The 13,888-nt window shown below is 47.3% G+C and overlaps 1 protein-coding gene across 2 annotated transcripts; it reads left to right on the top strand.

The window, feature by feature from the left end:
• Positions 1–905: 905 nt before the first annotated feature.
• On the top strand, positions 906–9,974 carry LOC123182933 (disease resistance protein RGA4). 2 transcript variants are annotated; one of them, XM_044595630.1, is made up of 10 exons: positions 906–2,016; positions 3,118–5,261; positions 5,381–5,596; positions 5,717–5,907; positions 7,210–7,277; positions 7,656–7,844; positions 7,892–7,968; positions 8,356–8,441; positions 8,551–8,594; positions 8,645–9,213. In XM_044595630.1, the coding sequence occupies exons 1-10, from the start codon at positions 1,169–1,171 to the stop codon at positions 8,847–8,849; spliced, it is 4,068 nt and encodes a 1,355-aa protein (XP_044451565.1). In that variant the 5' UTR covers positions 906–1,168; the 3' UTR covers positions 8,850–9,213. The 2 variants fall into 2 exon arrangements, with proteins under 2 accessions (XP_044451565.1, XP_044451563.1); XM_044595628.1 differs by lacking the exons at positions 7,210–7,277; positions 7,656–7,844; positions 7,892–7,968; ... (1 more) ...; positions 8,551–8,594; positions 8,645–9,213 and adding exons at positions 9,289–9,442; positions 9,554–9,974 and having other exon boundaries at positions 911–2,016.
• Positions 9,975–13,888: the final 3,914 nt, after the last annotated feature.

Here is a 13,888-nt window from a genome sequence, read left to right on the forward strand (position 1 = left end):
CTACCACCACTTTTCCACACTCGCTATACTAACTTTATTGCTTCTTTATCTAAACAGCCCCTAGTTTATATTTACGTGCTCTTTATATTCCTGCAAACCTATCCAACAACACCTACAAAGTACTTCTAGTTTCATACTTGTTCTAGGTAAAGCGAACGTCAAGCGTGCGTAGAGTTGTATCGGTGGTCGATAGAACTTGAGGTAATATTTGTTCTACCTTTAGCTCCTCATTGGGTTCGACACTCTTACTTATCGAAAGAGGCTACAATTGATCCCCAATACTTGTGGGTTATCAATGAGCTCCCCGCGGACCAGTTGCCAAAGGAGGCGCGGCGGCGACGGGCGCGCTCGAGTTCGAACTCCTCGAGCTCGCGCCGGTTGAATGCCGGCGGCGGCCGGGCACCGTGGTTGAGCCACCGACGCGCCCCCCGCTTGCGCGCGGCGTCAGATCTGGCGCGGCGGCGGCGCTCCGCCTTATCCCCCGAGTCGGCCATGGCGGTTCAAGGCTCGTCGGCAGCGACAAATCGAGCGGCACTGTGGGGAATTGGAGGGGAACGTAGCTGCGGGGGATAGGGTTTCGACCCGCATCTGCCCCGCAAACCCGCAGTTATAGTGGCTCGGGGGTTGTGTTTGCGGGCTGCGGCAAAAATATTTATGGGCCGGACACCGATGCGGGCTCTGGTCTGGCCAGATAAATAAGCCAAGCCCATATAATCGCCGGAATTATGCGGGTTTGCGTCGGATGCGAGGTCTGCTAGATTGCTCTTATACTGTTCGGTTGGGTTGTCCGTCGGGACCTACAGGGGAAAGTGATGGCTCCAGTTGCAGGGGAAAGTGGTGGCTCTCGTTGTAGAGGCTCTGACCACCAGTGGACTTCCATGTGAACATCATTATTTGCAGGCTGGACCCATGTCACCCACCGGGATGTAGAAATAAGATGCCCCCGCGCTATTTCTTCTGTTCTAGTATTAGTTTATTCATATGGTTGGTGTGGGTTGGCATCATTGCTAGCAAAATCGTAGTCTCCGGGTTTTGAACCGGCAATGGCTCTGATGAGTTGCTGAACTATTTTCTGTATCCACGAAACTCCATGAAGGCAGAGGGGAGGGGAGGGAAGAAACAGTGTCAATTATGATCTGATCAATCTTGAGGGAATTCCGGCGCAGCGATGATCGAATTAACTGCGGTTGCTACGGTGGCGGCGAAGATCACGCCTAAGCTCGCCGGTTTCTTTCTGAGAAGACGGAGGCTGCTGGCGGAACTGGAGCATGACATCGAACACATCCAAAGGGAGTGTTCGATCATTGCTGCCGCCATCACAGATGATCGTAATCATCAGCATGCGAGCGACGCCGCCGTGGCACATCAGGAATGGATCAAGATCGTGCGTGACTTGGCGTACGACATTGATGACTGCATCGACCGCTTCATACACCGCGTCTCGACGGCGACCGTCGCGGACGCGGGGTGGATCCGTCGGAAAGCTCACCGGGTGAAGACAGTGCGGGCCCGTGGCAAGTTTGCCGCGGCAATCGCTCGTCTCAGGAAGCGGTCTGACGAGGCATCGGAGCTGAGAAAGAAGTACACCGATCTAGCGTATGGAGATGGCCGGGCCACCGCCGTCTTTGAGTCACGGGCACCTGAGGCCAAGCCGGAACCGGAGCCGGAGACGTACACAGATAGCCCCGTCGGCATGGAAGCGCCCGAGGAGGAGCTCATGGAGCTGATAAGGGGAACTTCGACGCAAGGTGAAGAACCCAAGGAGAAGCTCAAGGTGATTTCCATCGTGGGATTCGGTGGTATCGGCAAGTCTCAACTTGCCAAGCGTGTGTACGACACACTTGACGACGAGGGGCAATACCAAGCACGGGCTTGGGTTCGAGCTGCAGAGAAAGGCCCAGAAGATCTTCTCCAAGCAATATTGCAGGAACTTGGGACGCATACCACCACCATTAGCGCAAGCTCCAGCAACAGCAAGCTCTGTGCAACCATACAAAAGCGCCTTGGGACACAGAGGTATAGGAAATTTCCTACCTAATTATGCTTCCATTGGATTTCTCGACTCGTGTTTCTCTCTAATTCCACTGCCCACCACACTACAATATCATCGATATAGCTATATAAACTGCATCTTTATTTTAGCACAATTTTATGCAATTCGCGTCCATTGGCACATTTTTGGAGGATGGAATTATTTTGTTAATCTCATTGTCGCACCATGTGATACAACCTCAAAAGTTATTAATTTCTCAACTGTGTATTCTGCATGTTGAGATACTCTTCACAACAAGCAAAAGTTCTCAACATCAACACTAACATCTTTGAAATGTAGTAATATGAGCTAGAGTTGATTACACATAATGTACCACGAGTATCTTCTTACTGATCTATCCATACAATGTATGGCTGGAAGTTCAACAGTAACCCAATTACCCAACTTGTACAAATATTAGACACAAACTCTGCAAATCGTTTTTGGAAGATGAGTCGTACGGAGCATACAAGATCTGTGGCAGAAATGTTGGAGCAGAGTACAGGAGAACAAGCTGAAGAACTCAGACGCTCTAAGCAAAAGCGCCGCCGAGCTGCACGATTCAGTGGCCCAAAGTGGACTGCTTGATCTGATGGTTGGCTCTGTATCGTCTAGCGCAAGTCGGTGCGTCGTCGACAGCTGTCCCGGCCCTTGAGCGAGAGTTGTTTGCTTTGCCGTTGTTTTTTGCCATTGGAAAAGTTTGTGACCTGTAACTCTGCTCTTCACCTCTTCCCCTGAAACTCTGAATCTGGTGCCCTCTTTCTTCTGTGAATTCTACTCTCTGTCTCTTCATCTCTGTATCCTGTGAACAGAGAAATACCAATCAGTTGGGCGCGTATGCTGGATCATAACACATGGCGAATGTTAAACAACATAAAAGTAAAAATAAAATTAGAAGAATCTAAATTTGCACATATTAGTATATCTTTTGTTTGTAGGCACAAAGGAGATTTTTTGCGTACTCGATAAAAGAACAAACTTGAGTGTTCTAAAGAAGGATTTTTTTAGCAATATTACTTCTGTTTCCTTGTGCTATCCGATAGTTGCTTTGCCTGAAGATTCTAACTCGTTTCTATCACTTACAGGTTCTTCATTGTAATCGATGACATGCGGGAAGACTTTTGGGTCGATATAAAAGATGCTTTCCCTGTTATTCCTGGGGTCGACAGTAGAGTGCTCGTCACGACGGCCAGGCAGACCATAGCAATGAAAAGCAGCAGTCGTGATGGTCATGTGTACGTAATGAGAACTCTTGCCGACGATCATTCAAGACAACTGTTCTGTGAGGAAGCTTCCTTGGTGTATCCACCATCAGTCGGTGATACGAAGCTGAGTTCAGAGGTAATAAAGAGGTGTGATGGTCTGCCCCTTGCTCTTGTTACCACAGGACGGCTGTTGCACGGTGAATCCAGACAGGAACAATGGGCAGATCTGGGAGGAAACCTTGGCGAACATCTGGAGAACAATAAGAAGTTAGCAAGTATGAATAGTGTGCTCATCCGTAGCTACAGCGGCCTAAGTAAGCAACATATCAAGACATGCTTGTTATATCTTGGTATTTACCCAAGTGGCCGCCCGATCAGGAGAGGAAGCCTGATAAGGCGATGGTCTGCTGAAGGTTTCATCAAAGCAGAGCATAAACGCAGTGCCCGGGAGGTCGCTGTTGCCAATTTTAGTGAGCTGGTCGACTGGAGCATCATCCAGCCAATTGATGCCAGCGGCAGCGGCAGAGCCGAGGTGAAGGCATGCCAAACTCACGGCATAATGCTCGAGTTCCTCCTGCACAAGTCCATGTGTGAGAATTTTGTTACCTTGTTGTACGATGATGTTCCCCCACCCAGTAAAGTTCGTTGGCTCTCTCTGCATAATGGAAGTGCTGCAAGCTCCAGAATTAATCCAAATGATGTACCCTTTCTTCGTTCTCTGACAATCTTTGGCAAAGCCCACAAATCTGTCTTGAATTTTTCCAAGTATAAACTGATGAGAGTTTTGGATTTAGAAGAGTGCCATGAACACATGGAGGACAAGCATCTCAAGGGGATATGCAGCAATCTGGTGCTACTCAGGTACCTAAGCCTCCGGGGCGCTTCTAAAATTACAGTTCTCCCCAAAGAGGTCAAGAAGCTTCAACTTTTGGAGACACTTGATGTAAGAGGAACAAATATAGATATTCTCCCCACACAAGTCATGCAACTACAAAGTTTACTTCATCTGTTTGGAAAGTTCAAGCTCCCACAAGATGTAGGAGGCCGGAAAATCCGTAAGCTACAGGCTTGGTTGCAAGAGGAAGAGAACAGTAAACTGCAAACTGTAGCAGGATTTGTTGTGGATGACAAGAGCCAGGGATTTGCACAGCTGATGGGTGAAATGAAGAAACTGACGAAGGTGAAAATATGGTGGGAGTCTACCACCGATGCCAGCAGCTACTTAAGTCATCTCTCAGAGGCCATCAAGGAGTTCATCGACAGAGGCACCGATCAGAACAAAGCTCGTTCACTCTCAATGAACATGAACGGTGCATGGTCTCAAGACTTGCTGAATTTCTCCCTGGAAAATGACTCATCCTGCTATGTTAGCTCGCTCAAACTGCAAGGAAACAACATATCCAACCTGCCTCCCTTTGTTAGCATGCTAGGTGGACTCACTAAGCTTTGTCTTTCATTCTCTCATCTTCAGCTGAGCAGTGGCATTCTTGAAGCCCTGAACAGCGTGAGCGGCCTGAAGTACCTCAAGCTGAATGCAACTCGACTGGACAATCTCGTCATCAAAGAGGATGCACTCGGAAGCCTGAAACGCCTATGCATCGTGGTAGAAGTCATGACTGGGCTGGTAATCGAAGAAGGTGCTCTGCCAGACCTTGAGTCCCTCCAGCTTATATGCAAGGATCTGGATGGCTTTAGCAGCACAAGGATCCAGTCCCTGCCACGTCTTAAGGAGGTCGCCCTTCATGATGGTGTGAGCGAAGGAACAAAAGAGGAATGGAAAGGAGCAACAAAGAACCACTCCAGGCATCCCAAGCTCTTGTTTGTCACGAAACAAATGGTTGATGACCATTTTAAACCGATGGGAACTGAGGCTGCTCCGGAAATTAGCCCTGAAGCGACAGCTGTTGACGCGATGGTTGTGGGAAGTGAGCCTGTAGAGAATTCTGAGAGCTCTGGGGCACCACCTACTGATACCGCATTATTGGTTACAACGCAGCCCACCACTATTTCTACTCAAGAATCTGGTAATAACTAATAAGTGACGTACCTCTTATTTAGCTTAATTACTGTGGTTAATTCCTTCGTTGTGTTGAGTTGTACATACTCTCTCTTCATGCATGTATGTGCCATTTTTTATGTGCAGTACAAGTTGTTACTTCTGAGATGGTTGATGCCCAGGACCTGATGGGAACTGAGTCTGCAATGGAAACTAGTCCTGTGGCAACAAGTACTGATACGACCAAAAAGATTGATGTGGAAAGTGAGCATGCGTTGAATTCTGAGAGCCTAGTAGCACCACCTACTGATATGATGTTATCAATGACAACGCCATCCGATGCCATTTCTACTGGAGAGTCTGGTAATTAAGTCATGTACATCTTATTTTGCTTACTTATACTTCTGTTAATTATTGGTGTCGTTGTATTGAGTTATATATACTCCCACTTCATGCACACATGTTACATTTTTCATTGTGCAGTACAACTTAACGGTGGTTGCCAACATAATGACGAGGGGAAAGATCTGGATAACATTGAGGACCCAAAAGATTTTGCTACAGAAAATGGTCTGAGCACTCAGTTGATAAATCACATGAGCAAGGAATGTTATAAAGTGGAGATGGAAGGAGTGGCATGTTTAGAGGATCTGCATATGAAAGATGGCATCCAGGTAATTTACACATAACACTTGCTTTAAATTCTTCCAATTCTTCTCTTGGTGAAGTACACCCTCTATCCAGATATATAGGGCCTATTTCGTATTTCAAGATTAACTCTCTGACAATCGATAAGATCAATAATATATGAAATGTATGCTACAAAAATTATACCATTGGAAATTCTATTCAAATATGTGTTTTTTATAGCTAGCAAGGAGAAGTCTGACAGTGATTAGAGATATTCAGGTTGTTCCTTTTTCCTTTTATGATTTATGTAGTTGGACTTGTGAAGTTCACTGGAGATGTTAAAAATTTGATGATTGTTAGAGGAGTTCTTTTCGTTTCTACCTATGTTTCCTACTACTACTATGGTTTTCAATTGTCAAATTGATCATTGCTTATGTTGGGTTTAGTCCCACATCTGTTGTGGGAGTAGACATAACACGATTTATAAGGAAGGGGGTGTCCCCTCCTAACAGGCTAGTCTTTTGGAGGGAGAGGGGCCAAGGTCTCTCATAAGTCGGTGTGCTCTCTGGTTGGGCCTGGTTGACGCATGTGAGTTGGAACGCTGGTGGTAGCGGGCCCGGGATTGCGTAAAAAGTGATATCAGAGCCCAGGTGCCCGGAATAAATATCGGTGAACTCACGGGTGGTCGGTCATGGTTGGCGGGCTGGAAACGCTAGTGTTAGCGGGCCCATGTGTGACCGATGTGTGAGTGGCAGATTGTTGGGTTTAGTCCCACATCTGTTATGGGAGGAGACATAACACGATTTATAAGGATGGGGGTGTCCCCTCCTAACAGGCTAGTCTTTTGGGGGAAGAGGGCCCAAGGTCTCTCATAAGTCGGTGTTGCTCTCCGGTTGGGCCTGGTTGACGCATGTGGGTCTGGTGATAGCGGGCCCGGGATTGCGTAAAAAGATTTGTTAGAGTTGTGTCAAATATAGTGTACAAGGTAGGTTACAGTTGGACCTGTAGTTGTATTGTGTTTAGATAGGATATGGAGTCGTGTCCTAGTAGGACACTTGTATCCTAGGCCTCTCATATATAGCGGGGGTAGACACACGATGTAACCTATGTCAACATAATAGCACAGGAACGCAGGGGAATCCGACGGCATGTGCCAGCGTCCAGGGCGACCGGATGCGGTATTGTAGTGGTGTCATGGGGAGGAGCGCCCATAGTCAGGCCCCGGGGATGTAGTCATAATGATGAACCTCGTTAACAAATCTCGATGTCGTGCTCATGTGATTGCTTGGTCCTCATCAATCTAGCAATCATGGAATCTATATTCTGTTTACTGAATCATCGGCTAGGTCGGAAGAATCGGTGTGGGACACAATCGCGTGGACGTCGAGTTGAGTGCTCGGAATCGGCGAGATTGGTACGTGGCCCACGGCAACGCGGATAGGCCCAAGCGGCGGAAGACGTGCGCAGGGGGCAGCTGAGCGTGAACTCGATCGGTCGTGGGACGTGCAGATTTTAGCGATACGTGGTGCAATCGGAAACAGCAAGGAAACGCACGTGTGTACGTGAGATTTGTTTTGAGAAAAAAAAAAAGAACCGAGTCCCCGATGACACGAAGAGGCAGCGGCAGATCGAGTCGAAAATAAACATATCCATCGTTTGTGTGCATCGATCGGAAAGCAGAGGCAGGACAAAGCAATTGGCTAGCATCAGAAGTTGAAGCCAAGGAGACAAGTTCACGTGAAGCAAAGGCTAGTAGTACATGGATTAATCAGGTTCTATATGCGTACGCCAGTACTTGGGCATCGCGTGGGAAGCTTGGTTATTTTTTCACAGAGTCAGCCGTACAAAGAACTATGGCGTCAATGGATACCAGGTTTAAGCCGGAGAAGTTTAATGAAACTGAAAACCTTGGGTTATGGCAGATATGGATGAAAAATTTGTTGGTGCAACAAGGATGCTTGAAGGCGCTGCGGAAAGTCATGTCAGCTGTGATGGAATTATCATGTGATGGATGGAAATTCGTGGAAGAAAATTTGGGAGCCTTGAGCGTGTCATACAGTCGGATAAGTTTGGCTGGGTCAGACTAGACAGTCTGACGGATCGACGTAAGTCGGTTGGTACAGAAGACCGTGGTGAGATCGGCGACGATGACGTAGGAGCGTGATGCTGATGGTGACCGACTTCTGGGCGTGGAAACACGTGGCACAGGCCCGAGTGCTTGTGTGGCTTCGACAAGACTATGGCGCGGGGTTGATTCAAGATGGTGCACATGAGAGCTTGAAGTCGACGGGGCGCGAGGGTGGACTGATCATCCACCATGGAGTCATGTTGAAGGTGGAGTTGGATTGAGGGGCCACAGTGTAAAGATCCAGAGGATCGAACCCTATTTCAGCTACGGAAAAGCGAGGGACACGTAATTTGGACTGGAGCCCAGTGGTCTGATGGAAGCGTGAAACTCGTATCGGTCGGTGATGATTGGTGGTACTCTGCAGTGGGGGTTGAGTGGTATGGTTTCGCGACCCTTGAGACCCGACCAGGACAGCGGAGGCTCGACGCGGTAATAGCGGCGAGGCGTGCGGTACGCACGGGGCATGGAGACGGGCCAGGGCTCTGATGGTCATACATGTGGTTAGAAAACTGTGAATTTGACTCGGGATGACTACAAGCAACGGTGAAATTCCTTCAAGTCTCAGACAGGCGGTCAAGAAAGGAGCGGTGATGTTGAGTTCAGGTAACTCTTTTGTGTGACACCCAATATGTGAGTTGTTCACTTTCACGCAGGTCTGATCAGTGTGTGATGGCGTTGGATGGATACTCTGAAAGTTGGGAGCGCAAACTAGAGAAATGTGGAACTAAATTTGGCTCGAGCGTTGACTGTGGTCAAGAAAAGAAGAGACTACAAGTTGCAGGTGGAGTCATATGGAGTTTTTGGAGTAGCAGCGATATTCGTGGGATAAGCTCAAGTCCAATGTACATGGAAGTTTGACGCATTGACGAATTCAAGGTGGTGGAGAATATTCGCCAAGTTGGAGTTTGTTAGAGTTGTGTCGAATATAGTGTACAAGGTAGGTTACAGTTGGACATTTAGTTGTACTGTGTTTAGATAGGATATGGAGTCGTGTCCTAGTAGGACACTTATATCCTAGGCCTCTTATATATAGCGGGGGTAGACACATGATGTAACATATGCCAGCATAATAGCAAAGGAACGCAGGGGAATCCGGCGGCATATGCCGGCGTCCAGGACGACCGGGTGCGGTATTGTAGCGGTGTCATGGGAGGAGCGCCCATAATCAGGCCCCGGGGATGTAGCCATGATGATGAACCTCGTTAACAAATTTTGATGTCATGTACGTGTAATTGCTTGGTTCTCGATGATCGACGGTGGCCTCGGATTTATTCTAACAGCTTAGACTGCTTTGCAGAAACAAGGCCTAAAAAATAAACAGCGCCTGCGTGCAAGGTTGTTATCGCTGGTGAAAATTGGTGTCTTTCGTCACACAAGTCGAAAGGGGCGGTTGGTGCATCGGCTGGATTAATCTTGCTTGGGACAGGGCTGGGATGTGTTTCGAGTACCAGGTTGGCGTTTTAAATAGCTGTAGCTTCTGTTGCTTCGATAGCTAGGCTGTCTTGTTGAACCTTTGGACATTGTGTTATCAATTTTCTGATGCGCTAATGATGGATTCTCAGGTGCTGGGTGTGCCAGACAACTACGGATCTGGGGACTAGTCTCCTGAAGATTATGAAGTGCTTCTGATAAGTTTGTCCTTGAATGCACATGAGTTTGTTTTTATGAATTCAGATTTGGTGGCTTTCTGCTGTCCTGCGACAGAGTCCATCATGTATGTTGTTGGAGATACATATATTTGGTCCCGTTCAAGTTTGGCGTCTACTACACTAAACTTAATCATCGTCCTTCACACCGCCACAAGATCAGCTTCCTTTTTTATAATTTATCCCACATGTCAGTATCCGATTGTTAGCATGAACAGTATCATAACTTACAAGCCTATTATCCTTGTTTCGTTTCTGGTGGTTCTGCATTGAATCATTGGTTTCATGAATGTAATCAGGAAAGTACCCTTTTCTTCACAAAAGAATAACTTGATGATGTTTGCGTTCAATTTATGCGTGCTAATCTTAGCAAGAAAATAATAATAATAGAATGTTGCATTTTACTCCTAATACTTCAATTGGTATATAAATGGGGATAGAATGTTGAATTTGGGATGTGGGTTTCCTCCCCCGTTCGCTAACTCATGGTGGTAAAGAACTTGTTTAGAAGTGAAAATATAAAGCTACAAGATGTTCAGTACAAAGCAGTGGTTATCCCCCAATCTCCTCCCATGAATTTGATTTGCTGCTCGGGGGTCATGAACAACAGGAGGACGATGGAGGGAGGTGCTGCCCCTCAAGCGGTGTTAATGGCGGCTGCTACCCTATATTTTTATATGCGACTATACGGATAAAACACATTTGCCACCCCAATCCATCCTCGCCGGTCCGATTCAGAAAGCATGAGAAAGAAACCCTAGCTGGATTCAGGGAATACTTACAAATCAAGCCGCCATGACCCCGAGCTCTGCCCTCTGAAATAGGACGATGACGCCGGGGTGGAGGGCAGCCTCCCGTCGGCAGAATGATCCGCCTGTCCCGCCGGCACCACTTTGGCGGCGGCCTCTGCTCTGCTTCGCTCTCGCTCCCCTGCTCCTCTGCTCTGTTCCGCCACCCTGCCAGGGCATGTTGGCACCAATCGCCGCGCAGATCGGACGGCCACCAAACTTGGACTGGATTTTTACATATTTTTCCAGGTGACTCTGCTCAAGTAAATCCACTTTCCCCCTTTTCTGGTTTTTTGCTTTTATTTTTTTATTATGTGACTTTCCTACAAGTAAAAATAAAAATCTATGTGACTTTCAGAAAAGTGTAAACAGCTTTCAAACAAATTCTAGATAAAAAGTAAATCATATGCCACCTTGCACGTAGTTGTGTCACTCGCTTTCGTGGCATAACGCCGTCGGCGGTTGCAGCCTTGCGGTCGTGGTTCTAGCATAACGCTATCAATATTGTCGATTGTAGCATGGCGCATCACACGTCGGCTCGCAGCATCGCTCCCCGCCACCGCCAGTGGCATCAGCGCACCTCGTCGTTCCCGCTTTCAACGTTACTGGTATGCACGAGAAGCAGAGATTGGTCTCTCATGGCGAGGAGCAAGGGTGGAGGAGAAAGAAGAAAAGGAGGGGCGAGCTTGCATGATCAGCTATTTTACTTAGTATACATTGTTCTTCAAAGGACAAGACGAAAAAAAAACAAGTATTTAAAATGGAGCGAGTACCCTCCAATGCATGATCAGTTCTACTATGCGGCTTGCCTGCGGAGTACAGTATCAGAACTTCACAAAGTGGTTGGAAAGGAAGAATTTCAGAAGTGTATATATGTATGTAGTTGAGCTTCCTGTGCAGTATCAGTACAGTGCAGTGCTGCTGAAGCTGAGGATCAGTCGTGCTTCCTGTGCTCTGTTTCTTAAAGCTCGGTTAAGTGCTGCACACCGATGGCCTATATATGTATGTAGTTGAGCTGCTGCTGCTGCTTTTAATTCATCCTGGCTGTCTCTTTTGCCCAGGGCCTGGATTGCAAACTCGATGCTCCAACGAGTTCATCTTTGTCAGGACCTCGACTCGACGAAGTTATCAGCGAGCCGTGAAGGCACTGGCTGGACAAAGATGGACCAGAGCTGACACATACACATAGTAGATACATACTGCAACTGTGTTTGCCTGTAGCTAGCGTCCTCTGCTTTGCTATGTTTTCTGAACTCCGAGTAAATACTTGCCTGTCACTTCCTCTGCTTTTGCTCAACTCTGAATATTTAGCTGTAGCTTCAGGTTTCAGGTTCAGGTCGACTCGACTTGGGGACAGACAGACAATCTTCATCCTTCCGAGCACATGGCGGACGGGAATGTTCCCTTCTCCTCACGCTAATGGCGGCTGCTACCCAACACTGACAGATCAATCAGCGAAGAACCCCACTCGAGCTCTGTGACAGGATGGTGCCGTTGGCCAAACCGTTTGCTCACCGCTTCTTCTCCGGCACTTCTTTCTCTCTCAACTCCTCTGCACCAGAGTCCTGAGAGACGCCCGCGTGTCAGCGGCAGCTGTGCTCGTACGAATCGCGGCAAGAATCCGACTGCCGCAGAAACTCGGTTGCTGCTTTGCTATGGCTCTTCTATTTTCAGGGAATCAACGGAAACTTGCAGTACCATATAATCACCAAAGCACTCATGACACTATATCGTTTCGTGTTTCATCAGCCAAACACAAATTAAGATTAAATTTTGTTTTACTTGATGTTCCATTAAGAAAGCACCCATGACAGTATATAGTTACCAAAGCATTCATGACATGGTGGGCATCAGATTAAATTTTGATTTACTTAATGTTCCTGCAATTAAATTTAAGCTGGGTGCTTTGCAATAAAATTGTTGTTCATGCCCGACGTTCATCAACCAAGATGTGTAAACCTTGCGTGGTGTGGTGTGTGTGTGAGAGAGATTGATGAACCATATATAAACTGAGCTTGATTTGTGTGTGTTTGATGAAACAAGAAATGTTAAATTGTCTTGATTGCTTTGTTGAATATATGGTTATTTGCGATGGTACCGAAGAGTTTGAGTGGATAATCTTGTGGAATTCCTATCATAGCAATGCTGATATATTCTTCTTCATGATGCTGGCGTCCTGTCATTCAGACGATGAACTGTAAGTTAAGTCACTTCTGGACAGCAAGTTCAGTATTGTTCTCCTTCCTGTTGAGAGAAGAAATAGTTCGAAAACCAGCATATTCAGCTTGGCTTATCATACATTCTCCCTGGGCCTCCTCTTTTCGTCTGAATTTTCTGCCAAAAAAAAAAGAATCATTCATTGGAAGATTGTTCAGATTTGCTTCAGACCCTTTCTTTAGGCAGACAGCGTGTCAGTTTTTAAAAAGATGTTTCGTATTTGGCTACCGCGTCTTGCTCAAAAGATTGTTTGGTCTGCATGCTAGAGGCAGAAGATTGATCGTTTTTCTGCACTTCCTTCGGTTGAAGATTGTTCAGACTCTCAAGAAAGCAAATAGTTTTTTTTTGCGGGAAGCAAATAGTTCATCTCTGAGTAAAAATACCCTCACCAAACTACTACCTGAATACCAGCGTATACACCACTGCTTGTTGTGCAACAAGACATAAAGGAAAAGCTAACCCCCTGCTGCCACCTTGCTTATGGGGGAGCGGTATATCTTAACTGTGGTTTGTGTTACAAGGAGTTGGAAAGTGTTAGAACGAAGAGAGAGGATTGTTGGGATAGTTGATGTATTGCTTGAGCCTCGAGGGCGAGTATATATTGAGTACAAGACTTGGAAGGCAAAACACCTCCAAGAGATAAGATGAAAATAACTCTATCTAATCCCGGACAATCTCTACTACCAAATATATCTCTACCCTTTGTGCCGATGTCGAGGTTGCCTAGAGCGTAGGTTGGTGTAGCCGGGGTCGAGGTAGCCGTGGGGAAAACGTCGTGGTCGATGTCGAGTCGGGGTAGCCGGTGTCGAGGGGGTCGCCGTGGAGCCGCAGGCGCAAGGAGGCGCCGAGTTAGTCATGGGCGCAGTGGTGTCGAGGTAGTCGTGCGCCCGAAGGAGGATGGTGTTGACGAGGCGTCGCACAGGGCGTACCAAACCCAGGGACACGTCGAAGACGAAGGCACACGTCGGTGTTGCAAGCACCGGGCATGCGAAGACGGTCGAAGACGAAGTTGACGAAGCACCACACCAGGCTTGACAGGCCCAGGGACACGTCGTGGACGAAGGCACGCATCGGTGTTGCCAGCACCGGGTGTCGGTGTCAAAACCGGCAGATCTCGGGTAGGGGGGCCCAAGCTATGAGTCTAAAGATCAATGGTAACAAGGGACAATGAGGACACAATGTTTACCCAGGTTCGGGCGCTCTTAAAGGAGGTAAAACCCTACGTCCTGCTTGATTGTATTCAATG

This window comes from Triticum aestivum, chromosome 1D (assembly GCF_018294505.1).
Source record: "Triticum aestivum cultivar Chinese Spring chromosome 1D, IWGSC CS RefSeq v2.1, whole genome shotgun sequence".
NCBI lineage: Eukaryota > Viridiplantae > Streptophyta > Magnoliopsida > Poales > Poaceae > Triticum > Triticum aestivum.